At 52.6% G+C, this 21,221-nt stretch overlaps 4 protein-coding genes across 4 annotated transcripts; all 4 read right to left on the reverse strand.

Moving 5' to 3' along the window:
* Positions 1–1,503: 1,503 nt before the first annotated feature.
* Positions 1,504–4,179, reverse strand: JKF63_03042 (uncharacterized protein; the record flags this gene model as incomplete). The annotated part of the gene is made up of 1 exon (XM_067899064.1): positions 1,504–4,179. One exon carries the CDS (start codon positions 4,177–4,179, stop codon positions 1,504–1,506), a length of 2,676 nt encoding a protein of 891 aa, XP_067755508.1.
* A 4,922-nt stretch (positions 4,180–9,101) lies between these two features.
* Positions 9,102–10,343, reverse strand: JKF63_03043 (uncharacterized protein; the record flags this gene model as incomplete). Its single annotated transcript, XM_067899065.1, has 1 exon — positions 9,102–10,343. One exon carries the CDS (start codon positions 10,341–10,343, stop codon positions 9,102–9,104), a length of 1,242 nt encoding a protein of 413 aa, XP_067755509.1.
* Positions 10,344–16,925: 6,582 nt separating this feature from the next.
* On the reverse strand, positions 16,926–17,519 carry JKF63_03044 (uncharacterized protein; the record flags this gene model as incomplete). Its single annotated transcript, XM_067899066.1, has 1 exon — positions 16,926–17,519. One exon carries the CDS (start codon positions 17,517–17,519, stop codon positions 16,926–16,928), a length of 594 nt encoding a protein of 197 aa, XP_067755510.1.
* A 1,113-nt stretch (positions 17,520–18,632) lies between these two features.
* On the reverse strand, positions 18,633–20,123 carry JKF63_03045 (uncharacterized protein; the record flags this gene model as incomplete). The annotated part of the gene is made up of 1 exon (XM_067899067.1): positions 18,633–20,123. The coding sequence occupies one exon, from the start codon at positions 20,121–20,123 to the stop codon at positions 18,633–18,635; it is 1,491 nt and encodes a 496-aa protein (XP_067755511.1).
* Positions 20,124–21,221: the final 1,098 nt, after the last annotated feature.

Raw genomic sequence — 21,221 nt, forward strand, 5'->3', positions numbered from 1 at the left:
GATGGAATTGGTGGATGCTTTAAAGCTGCAAGTGCTGCGCTCTCCAAGACAAGAGTGGAGCACACACACATACATATAACCCGAAAAGAGATCAGAACAGCTGCGCAGAGTGTTTAGGTGGAACAAAAAAAATCTTGGGAGAAAGGGGAGGGGGTGGGGGATATCGATCTGCTAGTATCTCAGTGCTCTCACGCAAGCAGGTTAAGGTGGTGTGGCACACATGTGCGTCCGCCAGCGCGATTGAGTGAAGAGACGCAACGCCAGAGTGAAATGGAAAGAAAGAAAAGGTGATACAGTATAGGCACAGGCGACGATAAGAAGGTCCACGATGCCATTTCGAGTATGGTGGGGGAGGGGGGGGGAAGGAAGGAGGCATGCTAGTTGGCACAAAAAATGCCGCCAAGCCGCCGTCGCCGACGATGTGCCTGTCCAAGATGTTTGCTCATAAGTGTTCGCACTTCACATGCACTACATTGACAGCCGAGCCCTCACAGGCTAGTAGGAAGCTGAGTGCAGAGAGGGGAGGGGGTCACTGATGACAACGGAATCAACCTTGTCGTTATGATTCCCATGGAAGGAAATCACGGCACATAAAATGTGGAAGGACACCCTCCGTCTTTGTACTTTCTGAATGGGAGGAGAAAGAAGGCAGAGGCAAGTTGTGTACATTTGTTCACTAGACATCAAAGATGGGGAAGAACTACACATATCGAAGACTCCCACAGCGAACGGGAGGGAGATAGTTAAAAAGAAAGAATCGATACCCCACCATCACCCACCTTCTCTATTCCCACTCATGGAAGCACACATGCCTGTATAGAGGCACGCGTGCCCCAATGGTAAGGCGGAACATCATGAACTATGTGACGGGGGAGGAAGGAGCTCACAGCCAAAGAGATACGGGCACAGAGGGGCAAACGCATAAGAGAGCGAAAAAAAAAAAGCAACCTGCGTCTCAATAAACAGCAAGAGGAAAACAAGAGGGGGGGGCGAAGGCAGGGGGGGGGGGAGAGGGAGAAAGCCTAGATATCAATCGACGAAATAGAAGAGTGGGAAGAGAAGCGCGACACCACGGACCACGCGGTCCCTCCCCTTGCTCACAGTCGCCTCTCCGGCTCCCCCCCCCTCTCTGCCGTGCTCTTCATGAACTCGAGCCAGTAATTCATACATCAAGGGCAAAAAAAAGGACAGATAGCACAATAAACTGTCATTAACGGACCGATGGATCACTATTCACCCGCCAGCCCCTTTAAAACACACACACGCACACACACGCGCGCACGTGATCAAGCATGAGCAGCACGCAAGCACAAGTGGGGGAAGGAAGGAAGCGTTGAGATGGACCTGACGTACCGTCTCCAACAGAGACGGGGTCTCCTTGTCGACTAGCAGACTCAAATAGATCGCTGGCCGTGTAGCCGCCTCCTTTCATCACAAAAAAAAACAGTAAGCGCTCACAATCTCCTGTTGTATCCTCCCCACAGTCCTAGCGGAGCGTGAAAATCAAAGGCTGCATTCGTTCTTGGAACTGCGCACCGTCCGGCGAATCAGCGGCGCAGCCCCTACGACACGGACCATGTCACTCAGTCGAACCACCACCGGCGACTCCTCAGATACACCCGTCCTTAACGCTGTCGCCCCTCCTTGCACCTCTCCTCGTGCGTGAGCGGACGAGGCCACCGGAATGGCTGTGCTCACCGCGTTCAAGGAAACCTCACGCAGAACTACCTCCGGCGTGAGCGGCTCTACTTCCAGGATGGCGGCAGAGATGTCTGCCAGGGAAAGCACTCGATCACCTTCGGCGAGCTGCGGTGGTGGTGGAGCCTTCGACTCACGGGTGCTTCTTGACGCCACCGATGCGGAAGCGGAAGTCACAACACGGCCATCCTTGACAGTCATAGTGACCGCCCGCGCAGTCAGTGCACGCAGGAAAGACACGTACAAATCCATGCCTGCACGGCACTCTTGCACCAGTAGCACCTGCATGAAGGGATGCGTGTCGCTGGACAGGGTGCCCGCGCTGAAGGTTGTCTCCCCCTGCAGAACAGCGCGCAGTTCGTCAAGCTCTGAAGCTGTTTTCAGCTCCAGCACCGGCTGCAGACACTCGCTCAGCGCCTGTCGACGCAGGCGTGAGCTTTGCAACTCCTTCGCGAGGGAGCGGAGGTCGCGTTTGACCTGCGCCACGACGACTACTGCGTCGACGGCAATACGTGGCGGCAGTAACCCACGCGCGACCCACAACAGAAGATTCAAAGCGTCGGTGTACCACTCCTGCTTCATTGCATCCCTCTCAAGGTTCATCAGAAGGTGAGCGACTGAGTCGTATGCCTGCAGATCTTCGCGCGTGTGGATCTCTGATAGCAGCAGCTCGTGAAGATAAGCACCGAGGCGCATGGTGCTACCCTGTACGAAGGCGTCGCTCTGGTTATCAGATTGCTGCGCTTTATCCTCTTGCTCGATGAAGGTCGGAAGTACATTGAGGAAGAAACTGTAAACTATCGACAATATCGTGGCGGGGGCCACAGAACGGCGAAGAAGAACGCCACTCGCGCGCCAGCACAACGGAATGTGCGTGCCGTACCCGAGCCCGAGCAGTGGCAGCTCCAGAGGCGGAGCCAAATGAGGCACAGAAGAAGTGAACGGCGCTGCACCGGTGGCATTGGGCAGTCCCTCTGCAGGGGCGCGGGTGCGAGAAATGCGAGGCTTCCGCGAGGCCGAGGCGTCCTTTAATTTGTTCTCCGGTATTAGGCCCCCTTCCTGCCAGTTTTCAGTCTTCGAGTGCACCTTTTCAAACGACGTGCCGCCTCCTTCTACGAGATTTGCAGTAGAAGCGTGCGTCCCTTGCTCCTGTTGTTGCTGCGTCTGGGTCCGCACTAGTCCCTCTAGCGCCACGATGCGCTGCACGAGATATTCCACCTGCAGTGCCGTCTCCTTCGGCCCCTTGACAACCGGCATATCTCCGTCATATACCAGCGATGTCGAGGACCCCCCAAACACGCCACTGTTGCCTCCCTCCATTATAGTGTCGCCGTCCACGTCTCGGTCCAGCTCGGTTGTAAGATGTCCCACATCCGCAGCGTAGCCAGACAGCTCTGGGTAGCGCTCGTAGACCCGTTTCCACGACGGCCGTGGCGTGAGTACCGTGTTGGTGTCAGAAGGCTCCATTGCTGCCGAAGCCGCAGCCTCCTTGACAAGGGCTGCGCGGTCCTCCTCCAGTGCCTTTAGGCGGAGAAGCATGACGTCCAGCTGAGTGCCGCGCACCGCGGCGGTGCGACGCCACCGCCGAATCATCAGCTGAGCACCCTCTAACTCGCTGGTGAGGTAATCCTTCATGAGATGAAAATCGTCTACCGGTACGTAGTCGCTGTATTTCATTCGGAACTCTAGAAGCTCCGCCTGAGCGTCACCGGCAATGCGCTTGAACTCGTCTAGCTCACTAATTTGACCAGTCACACTCGTCACAAGCCGCTCGTACTCTTTCAGACGTCGATCACACTCTCGCACAGCCCCGATGAGAACGACAATCTTCTCCAGATCGCTCTTGCTGCAGTGCTCCAAGTCTATGATGCGCTGATTTGCCGCATCCAGTTCACGGTGCAACTCCAGCACATCACGGGCACATTTTTTGCGTGACTTCTCCTGGGTGTCCGACTGCCGCCCCTCTTCTGCTTGCACGCGAGATTCAAGAGCCATTTCCATCTTGGCTAGATCCGCCTGCAGCTCGCTCACCTGCTGGTGCAGAGCATTCGAGTTCTCCACGTGAATCACCCTCTGTACATTTCCCGCATCCACTGCGGCGAAGGCGTTGGTGAGCAGCTCCGCCTGCGCCTGAATGGCATTGTCGTACGCGCATTGGATATCATCGAATAGTAACGCGTAAGCAGGAAAGGCGGTACGCAACGCGCGGAAAGCCTCGCGGTAGGGGCCTAGTTGATCCATCGCGCTGGGAATGGAGGCGCCACCGCTGTTTAGGACAAGCTCGCGCTTGATATAAGACTGCAGCTGCGTGACCAGTGGTGGTGGGGCGACGGCGGCGGCGATGGTGGTGTTCAAGTAGCTGCCGCTATGGACGGGGTTGGTGATGCTAGAAGGCAGCTTCGAAGGGCTCACGTCTATGGTGCGTTCCAGGTGACGCAAGGTACCGATTGTGTCACGGAGGCTCTTTTCGGTGCCACTCATAAATTTGGGTGTTTGCAATGGCGACAATGTCGTGGAAGAATGCACTGCAGCGGTTGATGGAACAGCAGCCGCTTTTCTCAGCTTTCGCGTTTGTGTGGGAAGCATACGCGACGTCACTGGGAGAACAGTAGGCGCGTGTGAAGCCTTCTTTGACCCTGCCGTGCCGAGCCGCTGTTTCTTCTGCCGTACCGCATCCAGCTGGAGCAGGCGTCGCGCCGATGGCCCAATGTTGGAGAGGTCGTCAAGCAACGTCAGGGAGCCAGTCCACTCGGCATGACAAGGGCCACCGCTGGTCGCTAGAATAGCCGGCTCCGTGCCTCGTATCGATCCGTAGTAGGAATCGTAAAGTTGCAAAATGCTTTGAGGAAAAGAGTCTGAGCGACTTGGCGGGGGACCGGAGGTTGTGTCTCTTGTATAGGCACCCCCCGTTGCACCCGCAATGGACGGTAACGTTGAGAGCGGCGATATCATCGGGACATCGCGCAACGCCTTGACGGCCGAAGGGAGGGAAGGTGAGGTGGTGTACTGAAGACCGCATACCGGCACCGTGCCACTACGCCCATCACTACTACCGCTCATCATTCTCCTTTTTTGTTGCTTGCCGCTCCACGCGGACACCAGAATCGAAGTCGTGTACACCACGACGCAAAAGGGAATTCTAACAAAACGGCTGCAGGGGATGAAACATGGGAAGTATAGGGGGGGCGAAAAGAAGCGCAGAGACGACCCGCGAGTCCCCGTGCCCCTCAAAAGATAGGCCAGAGTGAAGTATGACGGTTTCTCGATGCACCTCACTGCGCGTACCACTCTTCGAATTACACGCACACGGAAACGAACAGAGGTGCCTGCACTCTTCCGTTTACAATGGCGAGTTTGTCGCGACTGTGTGAACAAGTTGACCTTTGAAGTCGGGACCCACACGTTTGCGGAGGTTGGAAGAACAAAGAGCGACACAGAGAAATCGGACAAACTATGGAAGATGGCGGTCACAGAGAGTGTCGGAGAAAAAAAAAGGAGCGCAGGCCAGTTAAGAAGACGAGGAGATAAACGAAGAGAGAAAGGGGGGGTGAGATTGCAGGTGTATTTGGATACATATATATATATATATGTGTGTGTGTGTGTGGGGGGGGGGGGGTCTGGAGGGAGGGAAAAGGGGTGCGCGCATGCGTCGCTGTGACGCGCAGCAACACCTGTCATGCGTCCTATCTCCTCTTCCAGTCTCCCTTCGTCGATACTTAGCAGGAAAAACGATCCGCAGTAAGCAGTGTCGCAATTACATGGCCAACGCCAGAGCTTGCATTTGTCAGTTACCAGCACAAATAACAAGAGGGAGAATACTTCACAGTACGCAAAGTAAGTTTATGATCAGGGCACAGACTTATTTACCTCCTCTTTTGGGGAGGGGGGAGAGAAAGAAGGAAGCTGCCCCTCACATTACCGATACCTGTTTTCTTCTGGATACCTTGTTGATCAGAATGGAGCGGATTTCGTTCAAGCGAATCCGATATGCCTGGGGGGACGTTCAGCGTTGGAAGACAAACACATACACACAAAAGGAGCAAGCGACAGTTAAACGGATTCACAAGGTTGGGCTTCGGGGGGGAGGGATGACTGCAGCTCACTAGGAAGCTCCCTTTTTTCTCCACCATCGCGTCTCCTTTCCCTCCTTCACAATGATAAAAAAAAAAAGAAATATCTCCTCATCTCTCTACAGGAGTGCCTCATCCCCACCCTCACGCGGCGCTCTCTCAATCGATAATGGGACAAAGAAAAGAGCGGGTCACGGATGCGCGTTTATACCGCGGCTAGGATTGTACGCCCCATACACGTGCTACTCTGCCAACCAGCCCTACCCTCCCTTACTCGGCAAAAGCGAAGCGCGATAATAAAAAAATCGAGAGGCAGAAACGGGAACTCAGGAAGGCACATCAATGCACGCACACACACACAAAACAAAGTCAGTGACGGAGTGAGTAAGTGATGTGTATTTGTCGAGGAACGAAAAAACAGACGGAGAAAATAAACAACACCTACAACTACACCAGACATCAAACATTAAGAGGGGAAGGAAAAAGGCGACATGGGCGACCCTCGATGCGCACAACACCGTCAGCAGCATGAGAGGATCAAAAAGTAGATAATCACCAACTGGTGCAGCGACATCAGAGAAAAAAAGCAAAACAACAGAGGGGAGAAAAAGAGAACGCAAGCGAAAAAGAAAAAATTATGGAGGGAGAGAACTGCTGAACCCACCACATGCAAAGAAATTCCTTCACGGCAAATGGGAAAAAAAGAAAGAGAGGAGGAGAAAACTAACAAGCTGCACGTCCACAGATCACACGAGACTATCGATTTTTTTTTCTTGGTGGGTAGCAGGAAGAGAAGCGCATCCATTATTCTTTGGAGTGACGAAGCACCACACACACACACACACACAAGCCAGAGCAACGATAAACGAAAAAAAAAGAGTCCACAAAGAGAGAGAGAGAAGTGGGGGAAGAGACACAATGAGAAGAGCAAGAATAACAAGCGTAAAGCAAGCGCACAGGAAGACACCTCAGAAAAGAAGGGCGCGCGCAAATCCCACTCGCAGCAGGCAAAGGGCACGAAAACAAAATGCAACGACAAACAAGAGGAATAAGAATGCAAAAATTGGAGCAATGCTGTTGATCACAAATGAAAGTGAAGCAAAAAGACAAATTAAGAATCGGCTCAAGAGTGGTGGTTGGTGCGCCTATAGGCAAGTAGAGGGAACCAAAGATAATGGCCGCTGGAGGTCGCTCACGAGCGAAAAATTTGGGGAACAGGGGAGAGGTGACACGGTGGATACGAGGTGTACAACGACACAGGCAGAAGATGAACAAGGGATGGTCTGGTGAAGACCCGATTCGAGTACTGCGGTAGAGGAAATGGGGATAGGAGTCGGGGGTAAGTATGTCATCGGGAAGCCACTGTGCGTCACATGAAGCACTCACCTAGAATTGATCCACCCACCCCCCCCTCGCTCTCAGGGAATAGCAGAGTCGCATTCCCGTGAAACGGGTCCGTCTAGTCAAATAAGCGACGAGAAGCCGAGAAACGATGAAGAAAGAAAAAGATAGCTACACGGAGAAAACAGAACGATTTTTTTTTCAAACACGCGCACGCACGTTCAAACGAGTCGAGATATATATATATATATAGATATATAGATATCTTTTCAGGGTACGCCCAGGCACACATACGCCGTTATCGAAATGCTCTCATCAAATATGAGCATATAGCGTCGCACCAAAAGAAGTGCTCCCCCCCCCTCTCCCCACCCACAACCAAAGGGGGGCGATAGATGGAGAAAAAACCGTTAGGAAATAAGAAGATTGCGCACATCAGAGGGGGGCGAGTAAAAAAAAAGGAAAGCAAACACCAAGAAGAAACTACCTTGAGGGAGGGAGGTAGGGGAGGGGATAAACAGAAGACAGGGAGAGTGGAACGGAAAAAAAAAAGAGAACACACACAGAGAGAGACACTGTTCGACATGGAATGACCCTCTGCCGCCCTCATGCAAACAAAGACATGATCAGAACCAAAGAGAGAAAGTGGGAGACTTGGCCAAAAGGGAGAAGAAGCGCACACTCAGAGGGAAATGATACCACGGCGTTTTCTTTTTTTACTCCTAGAGAAAAAGAATGGGGGGGAGGGGGGAGACTACACGGAGCTGAATGCAGAGAAGAATTCGATACGCGCAACCACACCCAAAGACACACACACACACAAATAAAGCCACCAACACACCAAAAAAAAAAGAGAGACGCGGGAGTAATGAGCGACGGCACTCTCCATTTGCCCCTTTTCACCTTCTGTTCGTGATGAGCATTTGACAGTTTCACCGCTGATGTCGAGACCCCCTCCCTCCCCCCCCCCCCGGGCAAACACACACGGGAACTGTGTGACATCCGAATGTCGGGGGGGGGGTAAAAATAGAGATCCCGTTGCTCAAGAACAGTAGAAAAAAAACACATTGGAGAAAAATAAGCACGAAAACAATGTCGCTCTACAAAAAAAAGCAAACATAATAACATCCCACTGTGCGTGTGCACACTGAGACACGCACACAGACTTATACAATCACAGACACAGACACACGGACACGGACACGTGGCTCTATTTGTGAAGAAATATTTATATATATATACGTATATAACACAGTGGAGTGCAGCCCTCCACAATACGACAAGAATAGGAGCAACAAGAGCGTAGGAATAAAAAAGATAGCAAAAGTCAAAAAGAGTATGTGGTTACCGCAGAACAAAAAAAAAAGAGGGGAAGAGATGAAGAAGATGAACACACACAGAGACAGACCCAACCACACACACACAACCACAAAAAACCGCGTCGGTGTGAGGGGGGGGGGGGAAGGGGAAAGAAGCAGAAGATAAAGGAAGGGGAAAAAGATCTGCGAATCATAAACGAGAAGCAAAATCGCAAAACAGTAGAAAATCGGCAAGAACAATAGAGTTGAATAATTGGGAAAATGGGGGAAGAGAAAGAGGGAAGGGGAGAGAGAAGGAGAGGGGGGAAGGGAAACAAACGAATTTGCCTCCTGTGGTTGTTCACAGCGCAAAACGGGCGACAAGGCAACAGAAGGGCAACGAAGAGGTGATGTAAGGCAAGGGAAGTAAGCAGGGATCGGTAGGGTGGGAAAGCTCTCCTGAACGATGCAAGGAGCTCGGACACACGAACACGAAGAACATCGAGAACTCCTGTTTTTCCCCTGTGAAAGTAGAATCGATCACCCAAAACAACACCTGCCAAACACAGACGTACGACACACACACACACACACACGCAAAAAAACTCTTGGCCGGTGGTGACGAGGAGCTTGCATTGTTGCTTCATGATTGGCAACCTATCTTCTTTCATTTCGCTGTGGTTTTCTCTCTGAGCTATTGGACCTCAAAGATGGCCCACACGAGCCCTCCTTCGTTCGCCTGCACCAGATCGATAGTTTCTGGGGTAGAGAAACCCTGCATTGTCGGGCTGCCATCCGCTGAGAATATTGTCATACTTGCCAAACTCTGATCCATCACATCAGGGATGATAGGCAAGGTGAGTCGATGTGCTTTTTTCGGACGCTCCTCAAACACCTCGGCGTGCGCCTGCTCCTTCACGAGCGACTGACGGTAGTTCTCCTCAGTAAATACGGTGCTGTCCATCGCAAAGTCCCGCGTCACATTGGTTTGCTGGTCTAGTGATGTACGGAAGGCGCTCTTCGACTTGGCGATGATGGCCTGCGGATTAAGGTCTTGCTGGCCAACAAGGTAAATCTCGTAGTCGAAGGGGGAGAGGGCCTTGGCCATTGCTGGGTATACGCCAGAACGGCTATCGCTGCGGACAACCTTCAAATTACTGCCGATCCATTGAAAAAAGATCATGCGGCGCTGATGTGTTTCACCGTTGGAAAATGAGATACGAAAGAGCCCAAAGAGCCACGCGTCGGCTGGGAGGTTCTTCACCATCTCAAAGATGCCCTGTCGACCATAGGCGTGTACCTTTAGTACGCACGGATCCAACTCAAACACAGCCCAGTTGATAGAGCCGTTGTTTTGACGCAGAGACGTCATAACGCGCTTCGTCTGCTCTGAGACGTCCACTGGACTGTGCGGAAGTTCCCCGTTCGTGGCCACCGGCGCTGATGGCGGAACAATCGACCTGGGTGCCAACCGCACACTTGGTGCTGTGTTGCGACGTGCCCGCTTTGCTGTGGCGGCCACTGCTGCCGCCTGCTCACGCTCCTGATGCATCATCTTCTGCTCTGCTATTAGTCGCCCACGGTACTCCTCACGAATCTGCTCCATCGAGAAGTCGCCGCTGTCCGTGACGAACGTGTCGCGCATCTGCCGCACAAGAGATTCAAAGGAGAGGGACGCCTTGTCGGTCGTTGAGAAGCCAGGGACACCGCAGAGATTCTTCATGGTGAAACACGTGATCTCGCTGATGCCCCTACCACGCTTGACGACGCTGCATTTGGGGCCGATATACTGCACATAGATGAACTTGTTGCGCTTGAAGGTACCCGAGCCTACGGGGAATTTCGAGTACAACAGCTGCACTTTGGCTTCGTCGAGGCGCTCGATTGCATTATCGATCGCGTCACAGCCCCGGCAGACGCAAACAACTTTGGGCATTTTCTTTTTTTTTTGTAGTGTGTGTGTGTGTAGTAATCCCCCTGCCCTCCCCCACCCAGGGTAGTGTAGAGTGAAATGCCAAGAAAATGTCAACCCGCACGAGGATCCGCCAGAATACAGAAACAACCAGTGAAATCGATCAGAGAAGCCCCAGGAAGAAGAGAATATGAGAGAGAGGGAGAGAGAGGAGAGTGCGCGTCTAGAGGAGCATGCACGCGCCAACACGCACGCACACACACACACCAACACAAGAACCAGCAGTGGGAAAAAAAGGCGGGTGAAAATAGCAATACTTTGAAAACAGGTACTGTGATGATGAGCACACCAGTAAACCACGCACACAGAAACCACGAAAAAAAAAAAGAATGCGGGGAGGGGGAGAGAACAATATAAATGCAGAGAGAGGGAAGCGCGACAGAGGCCAACAAAAGCACACCGCAACAGCGACAATACCACCAAAAAGTGAAGTGCAAAGGTGGGGAGGGGGGAGAGGAGGGAGCGTGGGAGACCGAGGGGAAGAAAAAGAATATAGATGAGAAGGGGGAAAAAAAACAGCAAACCCTATCTTCGCGGCTGGGAAACACACACACACGCAACAACAACAAAGGAGGACCTAAAACGTGCCACCCCCACGAGGCTTATCAGTCCTAGTCTTTTCAACAACAAGTGTTCTGGTTGGCGCGCCTCTAACAATATGTATGTGTACATACATATAGAGATGTACTTGTGTACGAGCAGATGTGCCGAAGATGAGGGAGGGAAGCGGGCCAGAAAAAAAAAAGAGGGGGAATCAAAAGGTACGAAAATCTAATATTGATATTTTCAAAACTTGGTAAGTGAAGGGAGAACGGTGGAGGCAGGAGAGGTGATACAATAGTGAGGGAGAAAAGAGATTGGGTAGAAGAATAGAGGGTATCACCAAAGTACTCCGAGAGCGTCTTCAAAGGTCAAGTAAGTTTTGCTGTTCACCGCGGAGACTTGTGCGCACGTGCGTGCGTGTGCGCGTGTGTGTGCGTTTCGTTTTTCCCTTTCTTTTTGCTTTTGGTGTCTTCAATATTTTTCTGGTTCCCGCGCTAAGCGGGAGTGAGTCGGTTGAGTATAGCCGTGTTCGAAATCTCAGATGAACCTGTGTGAGTTTGGGGGGGGGGGACAAAAATAGAGAAAACGAGAAAGCCAGCTGCAAAGATAAAGAAAGAAGGCGGAGGAGGAGCCGCAATAGAGGAAAGGGGGAAAAAACAAGGTCAGACACGAAAACGGAAGAACAGGGAGAAAGGGAGAAAGGGAGAAGAACATCAATAGCTGCATCGTTGTCGTTGTGGGCCGATGGAGGAGGGAAGAGGCAGCAACCACGATCAATATGGGGTGGGATGATATGGACGAAGAGCATAGATGCGGAGAGATGCAAAGAAGAGAAACCGGAGTGGATTTGACGTTGTCGGGGGGAAAAAATAAAACATGATCGTCGCTTGCTAGACGCCGGCAAAGATGCGAGAGGGGGAGGAGGTCGACGCCGCAGAGAGCGATAGGCGAGAGCGCCGGGTTTTGGATACCTTTGCGATTGCCTCTTCACTAACACTCCGAGGCACCGGTGAGAACGGGCGTATACTGCAAGGAAGCTCTCAAGCATGGAAACATGTGCGCGTGCGCATTCGTGGTGGAACCCCCCCCCCCTTTTCCCCCTCTTCAGCTCAGGGCTATAGAAGTGTCCCGTTCCTCAAGAGGGAGCGTGAGCGCCAAAAGCCCTCCCTCCCTCCCCCCTCCCCTCCCGTGACGCCCGAACCAGGGGAGGAGGTGAAGAGAGAGTAAGCGAAGGGCAAGCCACAGAAACCAATACCCGACTCCGTGCATCAGTCAGAGGTGCGCGAACGTAGTCCCTGGCACTATCGTCACTCGCACGTCCTCTCCGGCACACGCGTGACAATCAAAGGGTTCGGAGAGCCTATTTTCACCCCTCCCCGATGAGGAGAGAGGGGGCTACGCACCGTCCCAATTTGTTGTTTCTCTTTTTTGATGTCTTTTTTTCCGTATTTTCCACAATCACTTTAATCGTTCACCTGCTATTTCACCCCGGCATAATGTGTCTCCTCCCCCCCTCCCCCTCCGACTAACGGGTGAAGACGGAGACGGAGAGTAGCCCTCAAGGAGGCGTGCAGGTTACAGATGAAGTAATCACATAAACAACAAGCACATACACCAGCCCCAAATATGTACGCTTCATGCGTATTCTTTCCTCATCTCAGTCGTCTTTCGTCCACCTGCCCTTGAGCAATCAAGGCCTTGGTTTGCATCACCTCCCCCCTCCCACCCCCTCCCTCTCTCTCGCCCTCCGCCCCCGCCCCCTCCCCTCGCTGTTCAGGGGCAAGGATCGCACGGGGACGCAACAGAAGTGTGTGGACGCACGATCATCCTGTTTTCTGTGTATCTGGTTCACAGCAGTCAGCAGATGCGTGTGTATATTGCCACTTCGCATCCAACTCTGCCATCAACGCATATAGATGCGAGAAGAGGGGGGCAGAGAAAATGAGACAAACATAAAGGTGAACAAAGGGGAGAGGGGTCACATTATAACGAGCCTCACAGGGCAGAGGTAGAGCAGAAACAGACCGCTGGCCATACCTTCGGAACTGGGGGGAGGAAAAAAATCAATACAGCAAGAAAAAAATCACCCAGAGTTCACTCACGTCACAACGAACACCGTACAGGGGAAACGGGAGAGGAGAAATAGACCGACAAAAAGGTGGGGCAGGAAGAAAAGATGAGAAGAAGAAAAAAGCGAATGCTCTTTCTACACACAGACACACATACACACACCTGACCACAGGGAAGCGCGGCGGAGAGATCAACAATTTTTAAAAAAAAGCAAGCATTCAGAGAGAAGTGTGTGTGTGTGTGTGTGTGTGTGTGCGTGAGAGAAGAGGGAAGAAGAAAGGCTGAACTGAGAGATTCTGTGTCGGTGCACTCCTTCCGTGTCCCTGCTAACATACACGCACCCATACATATATATGTGTGTATAACTATATATATATATATATATTACGTCGGAAAGTCTTCGCTCATAAACAGAAAAGCTGATTCGAAAACACACTTGGAGAAGAGAAAAAGCGCCGAAACGAAAAAAAAAGGGTGAAGAGGCAAAAAAAAGAGGTAACAAAACACAGACGCAAAAATAATAATAATATCTGCTCAAAAGTGGGGAAACGAAAATCAAGAGCGCCTGGAATCGGAGAACACAGGCGAGAGCGCATGACGTGTGTGTGTGTGTGTGTGTGTGTGCGCCTAAGTCTGCGGGCAAATATATATATATATATATCCGTATGTGTATGTGACGAAGGAAAAGGCAAGGAAAAACATATATATTATGTAGGGCGGCACAAACATCGAAGTCAGCCGTGACAGAAGACAACGATAGCAGTAAACATACACGCACAAGGGAAGAGGGAAACAAGCAAAATAAAGACAGAGGACAACATGCACAAAAGAAAGGGGCACTAATACTTCAACGTGTGCGCTGTGAGCGTGGAGGGGGGGGGGAAGGGAAAAGAAGCCTGGGGGCACACTCGAAAACGTGCGTCAGTCACAGGGACGTGGTGAGCATCAAGAAAAGGCATGGATGTGGAAGTGGAGCGTGTATGCCCACCGAGAAGAGAAACGAACAGCGCGACTCGATCTGCTTCCTCTCCAGTAAGTATTCCTTCACGCGTACTCACCCACATTAACGGAAGAGATAAATGCGCCTACGTAAAGAAAAAGGCAGATTTTTCTTTTTGTATGCGCCTGTCTATTTCCCCCGCCCGCCCGCCCGTCCAAACATCCTCCCCGTCCCTCTAACCTTTAGTTGGGCCCTGAAACCCCCTGGACGGGTGCCCAGCTTGCAGACATACATCACATACAGAGACACCGAGAAGAAAATAGACATAGACGGTGTTAGTCGTCAACTACGCGCTCAAGGATGCGACTCTGTACGCACCGGCTTGCGTTCACCGAACACTCTTACGTGGGTAGGTGTCTACACCCCTTCCCCCCCCCCCTACACCCCCCTCCACACATACACACGCACACAGGCGGTTGGCCTTCCTTTAACTGCCCCCATCGCCACCGTCATTCTATCTTGTCCTTGTTGAGTCAACCATCTCGACACTTTAAGTACACCCAGTCTCCTCCCCACTCCTTTTCACCCCAACAGAGGTACAACTACGGATCTCTGGAATACGACCGTCTTCTTCCTCCCCCCCCTCCTGCACCTGCATCCCGTGGAAACTTTCCCACGTAAGCGCACCTTCTGGCGTATCTCGCGGCCTGTACGCTGAACGCACCAGGTTGGCACATCCTCGGGCGTTCCTCCGACAAACGCAGCGTTAAGCACCAAAGGAGGAGTCTGACAAAAAAAAGTCTGAGAGACTGTTTTGACCCCTGCTCACCCCCTTTTTGAGACCTCTCTGACACGGTATCGCGAATTTCACTTCACTATTTTGCTCGTGTAGCACCGATCCCGCAAGACAAAATCTGTGGCACTCCCTACGAAGCTGTATCAGAGCATCAGCCCATGTGACGGGGCGAGAGATTCACTCCAGTGCAGGCCATAACGGCGGGACACAGCAGAGAATAAAGGGGGGATAGGGTACTTGGGCAGAAAAAAGCCTCCACGCCAGAGCGCCAGCGCACGCCCTCGCCTCCGCTACGGAAGCGAAACATGCTCGACTATTTCCTTACCGCGCCCTTCTACGATAAACGAATCCCCTCTCCTCTCTCTCTCTCTCATCGAACCAGGTCATCCGGCTAGTGGGCCCTTCCTCCTGGCTTGCCTTGCTTTCTTTCCTCCAATGCCCGCTGCAGGAGGTGCACCACATGGGTGTCGGGTGCGATGCGCGCTTTCGTCCACGCAGGCAGCGCCCAGCGTCCCACACGCTCGAGAGCGGAAGCGGTGGTGTATGTCCCGCGGCCGGTGGCAGAGGGCGGTGTACGCGCGTGCCGGGCAAGTCTCAGGGAGGTCAGTGGCCAGCGTTGGGGCGACGGCCCTCGGCTACCCTCTCTTTAAGCACCGCCTGTGCGCCGTTTCCCCCCCTCCCCACTTCACCTCTGCCGCACCAGCCCACTGCCCTTCATGTGGTGGTGTGCACACGCTCTCCGCGTTGCACTCCGGCAGGGGCGCGATGGGACGTGCTCACCTCTCACGTGTCCGGCATCGGCGTCTCGTTGGCCCACCCGGCCGGATGCGGGGGATGCCGCATATTCTGCACACTGCGCTGACAGCCACGCACCGTGGTGCGTGTTGCAGGACGGCGCTGCTGTCTTGGGTGGGAGAGTGTGAGGAGGTGGGGGGGTTGCTGCCTCTACTTTCCGAACGACACTGGGATTTTTAGAGGAAATAAGGGCACAGGATGCCGGCGGCCTCGAGCACACCATCGTGACCTTCGTTGTTCTCTCTTTGTCTTCTGTGTAAAATGTTTTCCGACCCACTTTCCACCCTCTCCCATCTCATCTCAGTTGGGTGCACGTGAAACACCGCACTCATTGAACATAAATGCATGCCCCTGAGCTTTCCTCCTTTTTTCTAATGGCATTGGACTTGTGGAACCCAAAGGGACGAGGAGACACACGTCAAATGACAAGGAATCGAGAGACAGAGAGGTCACAAATCCCGGTGGATTGAGGTCAAAACACACCGGAGACTTCGTATGTGTGGGTGTCTGCCCGTGTGGGGTATGTAGGGAAGAGAAGGGGGGAGGGAGGTGGGGACCACAGAAACAAAGATATTTTTTTCTCTTTAGAAAGACAACATGAAAGCACAGGAAAAAAAAAAACATGACCACACACACACACACACACACACAAACGAATCGAGGAAAGAGAGAGCATTCGATATATCACTCTCTGCGCTGGCAAAACATACTCGTTCAAATAGGCAGTATGCGTAGAAGCGCGGAACTGATGTATGAGGCCAGGGAGAGAAAAGGGGGCGCTAGACTGAGAAAAGACAGCACGATCAAGAGAAACCTCAACAAAAAGTCCAAAGACAGACAAGCAGGGGATAGCTGAAGAGGTACTCACTAGGAAAGAAAGAAACACTCGCACATTCACAAGCGACAAAACAGGTAGATCCACGGAACGAAAGGAAGAAAGAGAGATGGGGGAGGAATCTAGCAATATATACAAATATATATATATAGATATATAGATATTCCTTTCAATATAAAAGGAGGAGAGAGCCGCGAACCCAGGTGTTGGGCTGCTCTTCGCTTTCCTTCCCTTGCACTCCACTTTGCGGGTATGCCAGACGGTGTGTGAGACATGGGTGTAAATGCACGTATCCGAATGGATGCACATTTGGGTCTGACGAGATAAACAAAAAAACGTCACTGCACCGCCTCCATCGCTACACGCCCCCCTCCCTTTTGAAGCTGCTCCCTTGTGACTACTGCATCCGCGAAACCACAGGCGGCCGCTTTGAGTGCTTTCTGGCTTTTCATCATGACATGGTGAAGCATTTGCCCTCTTTTGCTCAGAAATCAGCACAGCAAATGTGTGACTTGTCTAGCCGCCTCCTGCATTTGTCGCATAAGCCAATCCGCATTGTGTGGACCTCTACTGAGCCTTACGCTCCATATCGTGCGACTGCTGCCCAAAGGCCCGCCTTTTGGCGTCCACCTGCGTTGTGATCATACCGATGTACTTGTTCGCGTAGGCGCGCACCTGCTCTACCGCTTGCTCGATCTCCTTCTGCTTCCTGTCGTACACCAGAGGAGCTGTGAAGGTAACAACAAGGGTGAACAGAATCAACGTTGTATCGCTCATCCAGTTGCCGAGAAAAGCCGTCATCAAAGTCGCTGCGAAGAATTTGGCGGACGCCATGTAGTCGCGCCAAGTAAGAAGGGAAACCGCACAATTCACTGACTTCTTCACATAAGGGCGAATCGCTTCGTAGACGCGGTCCATGCTGGCACTCACGTCATCAGGTGACGTCATGAAGGTATGCTTGGTCAGAGCGGCAGCGCCGCCGATGATGAAGAGGGCAGAGGCGATGCGAGACAGAAATGTCGTGAGCGTGTATTCCGCGAAGACGAAAACGGCCCATGTGGCAAAAAGAGAGGTGCAAATGATGCCAGACGCAATGGGGCGACGCCACGTCACGACATCGTTTGTTGTGAGCCCCTTGAAATCCCTCACGATGGCTGACATGACTCTGTGGTATGGGCTGGAATAAGGACAACCTGTGTGAATGTGAATGTGTGTGTGGAATGTAAGTGAGCGGGTCGGGAAAGGGGGTAGTATATATATATATATATATGTATATAAAGGTCACACAGAAGACACACACACTGAAGAGAAACAAAAACTACTGGGAAAAGGGCCAAGTACCGACGGCGGCGTGGAGAGGAGAGTGTGGGAAAGACTATGTCCCTATGGTCAAGTAAGACAGATTTAAATATTTTCTTTTTTTTTCGGGTGGAATCCAAAGGCGAGGGAAGTAGAAGCGGGAGTAAACGAGACTGACCATGAGAACGTCGATTTTAGTGTATGCACGGAATGTTGGGGGAGGGGAGGTGGGCGTATACGTGTGAAAGTCCAAGAAAAGGGTGTAAACGACCGGGATACACACATCGCCACGGGCGTGTAAAATGAGCAGGTATGTGATGGAAGAGGGGGGGGGACAAAGTAGAAACAAAGGGAAAAGTAAGCAGGGTCAAAAGGGAGGGAGAAGTTGTAGAGCGAGTGTGTGTGTGTGTGCTCACAGATTGCAAGATCAAGGGAAAGACGGGGAGCGAGGTAACCTCGAGTACCCAAGTATCCAACCTGATAAACAGAGGCAGTAGCAATCGACGCGGTGCATGTGCGTGTTTGTATTGGCGTCAGTGTTCCAGATGCCTCCACAGCAGAAACACAACAGCGAGAAGAGGGGGGAAACCCCCCCAAAAAAAAGATAAAGGACGAGGCCCTGTAGCCTATGCATGCGAGTAAGTAAAAGCGGCAATGCTGTGGCAAAGAGAACCCGCTTGATGGAGAGGTAAACGCGAGAGGGGAACAGTTTTTGACTACTTCCCTATATAGCAATACGAAACGGCAGAGAACGAGAGTATGGGTAAGAACGCGTGTGTCTGGGGGGGGAGGGGGGGGGAGCGTGAGTCCCGCTTTGCTGGTGTGATAACACATGCCAAGAACAAACGGTGGACAGGGCCTCTGCCCCACACGCAGCAAAGAGAAGAGAAACGGGAGACCTCAACAACACAGGGGTAGAGGGGAAACGAGAAAAGAAGCGAACAGAAGGCCTGCCTGCCCACCAAGCCAGTGCCATCACGCAGTCAGGACTTGGTGTTTGGCAGAGCTGCTGGTCCTTTCGTAGTAAGGCACCATCCCCTTATGCGACCGAAGGTACGCATCGATGGTCCATTCGGGCACAGCGTCACGCGCCGCACACCAACGACGGTGGAAAACGTCCCGTGGCATGTCGACGGCGCCAAGGCACCGCTCGTACTCTTGCATGTACTCCACGCAAAACCCCCAATACCACAGTGTATAACCGCACCGCTGCAGCGCCTCGCCGATCAGTTTGGTCAGAAAGGTGCCGAGACCCTCCCGGGAGCGCCGCAGCGTGTACATTGTGTAGTCGTGGTACGCACGCCCTACTGCCATGCCGCAGGACCCCGCCATCACTTCACCAGTGGCCTTCTCCACCAGCTCAATGCACAAAAGTCGAACTTTATGTGTCTTGCCTGCCTCTGTGGCCTGTGAGTCAGCGGCGTCGGTGGTGGACGATAAGCCCAGGCTGCTGCACTGCCCCATGAGGCGGATAAAAGCGTCGTTAAGCCACGTGGACTCTTTCTTCTGCCGATGGTAGGAGTACGCTCGCTGGAGACTTTCTTCAACACCACTTGGGTCATCGCGAACCACCACCGCGTACGCACTGGAGTTAATGATGCGCCGGACTTTTTTGTGGCACCGCCAAGAATACAAGGTCGCTGGTGCCTCGAGACTCGCTGGAGTGTCCAGCACTTGTGTGTCGAGCTGGCGCGTCGAGGAAGCCGCCGGCGTGGTTGTCAACTCTGGCGCCAGGTCTAGTGTGTAGCGTCTCTCGCCATTGGGTAAAACAAAGAACATCGCTGTGTGCTGCCCACCTACGCATATCAGCTCCGGAAGTGAAAAAAGTCCGTTGTACCACATCTCCCGGATGAACGGGAGAGCCGTGGTGGGATCAAGGAGGTTCGGCGGTAAATAAAACATAAAGTGCCCCGAACCCTGTGAAAGGATACAGCGCGAGAACTCAGGGTGGAAAAGGAGAGAGCCGCGGTCCAGCACATGCAGTGCCACCGCGCGCAAGTCCAAAGTCGAGGTCCAGCGTCTGGTCTGCACCTTTAGCACCGTTGTGCTAGTGCTCGTGCATTCGTTTTCCTCTGCCGACGAGCTTAGCGTCGCCATGTAGATCGAGGAGGGATGCAGACACCACACAGTCCCAATGTGCTGTACCTCGCGCGTCATCTCCGCCCTTGCTGACGGGTGCACCGTTGAATATGTGAAGACTCTTGTGAGGGCAACACTGGAGGTCATGACAGACTGCACTGGCAATTGAGATTGCACGCGTACATCGCATTTCTTGGGCACACTATCCTCCTCATTTTCATCGCTGACACGTACCAAGGTCATCCCCGTTACCTCGAACGGATGCGAAGCAACAAACGAAACCCAGTTCAGACCGCATTCCAGAAGAACGGGACGCGAAGTTTCCCCTGACGGCACGGCGTCTCGAGTCCCAGCGGTTACCGCTTTAACGGGCATCTGCGAGGTCATGTCGCTAAAATGACGTTGATATTGAGGGGGGGGGAGGGGGGAGGGAGGGGTTGTGCTTTGGAGCCGCTCACACACACACACCTGTGAGACACCACTCACTGTGGTATCAATGTATCTATGTGTGCGCGTGCGTGCGTGGGTGGGTGGATGGGTGCATGCACACCTCCCGAGCAAATGTGCGGCCGCCCAGCCTCAGTACAAACACCGGTGGTCTCTTATGCCTCCCTTCCCAATCAAAAATGTGCAAAGCAAGAGTGACCCAGGACAAAGAGTGTTCCCTTGTCCACCTTGAACCTCCAGGGAAACGCAGCCCCCCTCCCCTCTCTCCCTACTACTACTACTACTACTACGCCGATGCCCAGTCTGCGATAATGGCGCTGTCCGCGGTGCTCGTGCTGAGGGACCTTGGTGGGGAGTAATCCAAACGAGCAAGTGTACAAACTAATCCTCCAGAAATCAGAGTGCAAAGGATCCAGACAAGGAAAGATAAAAACCTCTGCATGCTGCCCTCCTCCTCCTCCCCCTTTTCTTTTCGTCCCGAGAGGGTATGAAGTCACCTCACATCGGGGGTTGGTGTGCACACGTCGTGGTTTTCCCTTTGCCTCTTTTTTTAGAATAGCACGAGCACGCGCACCTTAGTGTGGTACAATGGCAATACTTCTCCCGCCTGCCATCCCCGCATGGTATATGCACATATCAGCAGGGGAAGGGGAGGGGGAGGGGACACACAGTGATATGTCAAATATAAACCAGCCACCAATGGAGCAATAATGAAGGGTAGGGGAAAATAACAATAAAAAAGAGAGAGGGGTCCCAGAATCGAACAGAAAATGTGTAAATCGCCAGGAGGTGATAGGCGCAGAGCTCTGCGAGAAAGGGTGCCACAGCGGGCAGTCGCCACTCGTCTCCACACTGCTTGCGGCAATCCTCTCTGGCCTCCTAGCCCAACAAGACGATCTCATGCACCTAGAGGCATGTTTACGTCAGTAATCCTTCCACCCATTACACACTTCATGCTGGGTCCGTTTCAAGCTGTGTAGCACGACGCTACCACAGAGTTGACTCCGTGGATCGATACGTTTTTTTTGTTTTTTTGAT

Source organism: Porcisia hertigi, chromosome 30 (assembly GCF_017918235.1).
Source record: "Porcisia hertigi strain C119 chromosome 30, whole genome shotgun sequence".
Lineage (NCBI taxonomy): Eukaryota > Euglenozoa > Kinetoplastea > Trypanosomatida > Trypanosomatidae > Porcisia > Porcisia hertigi.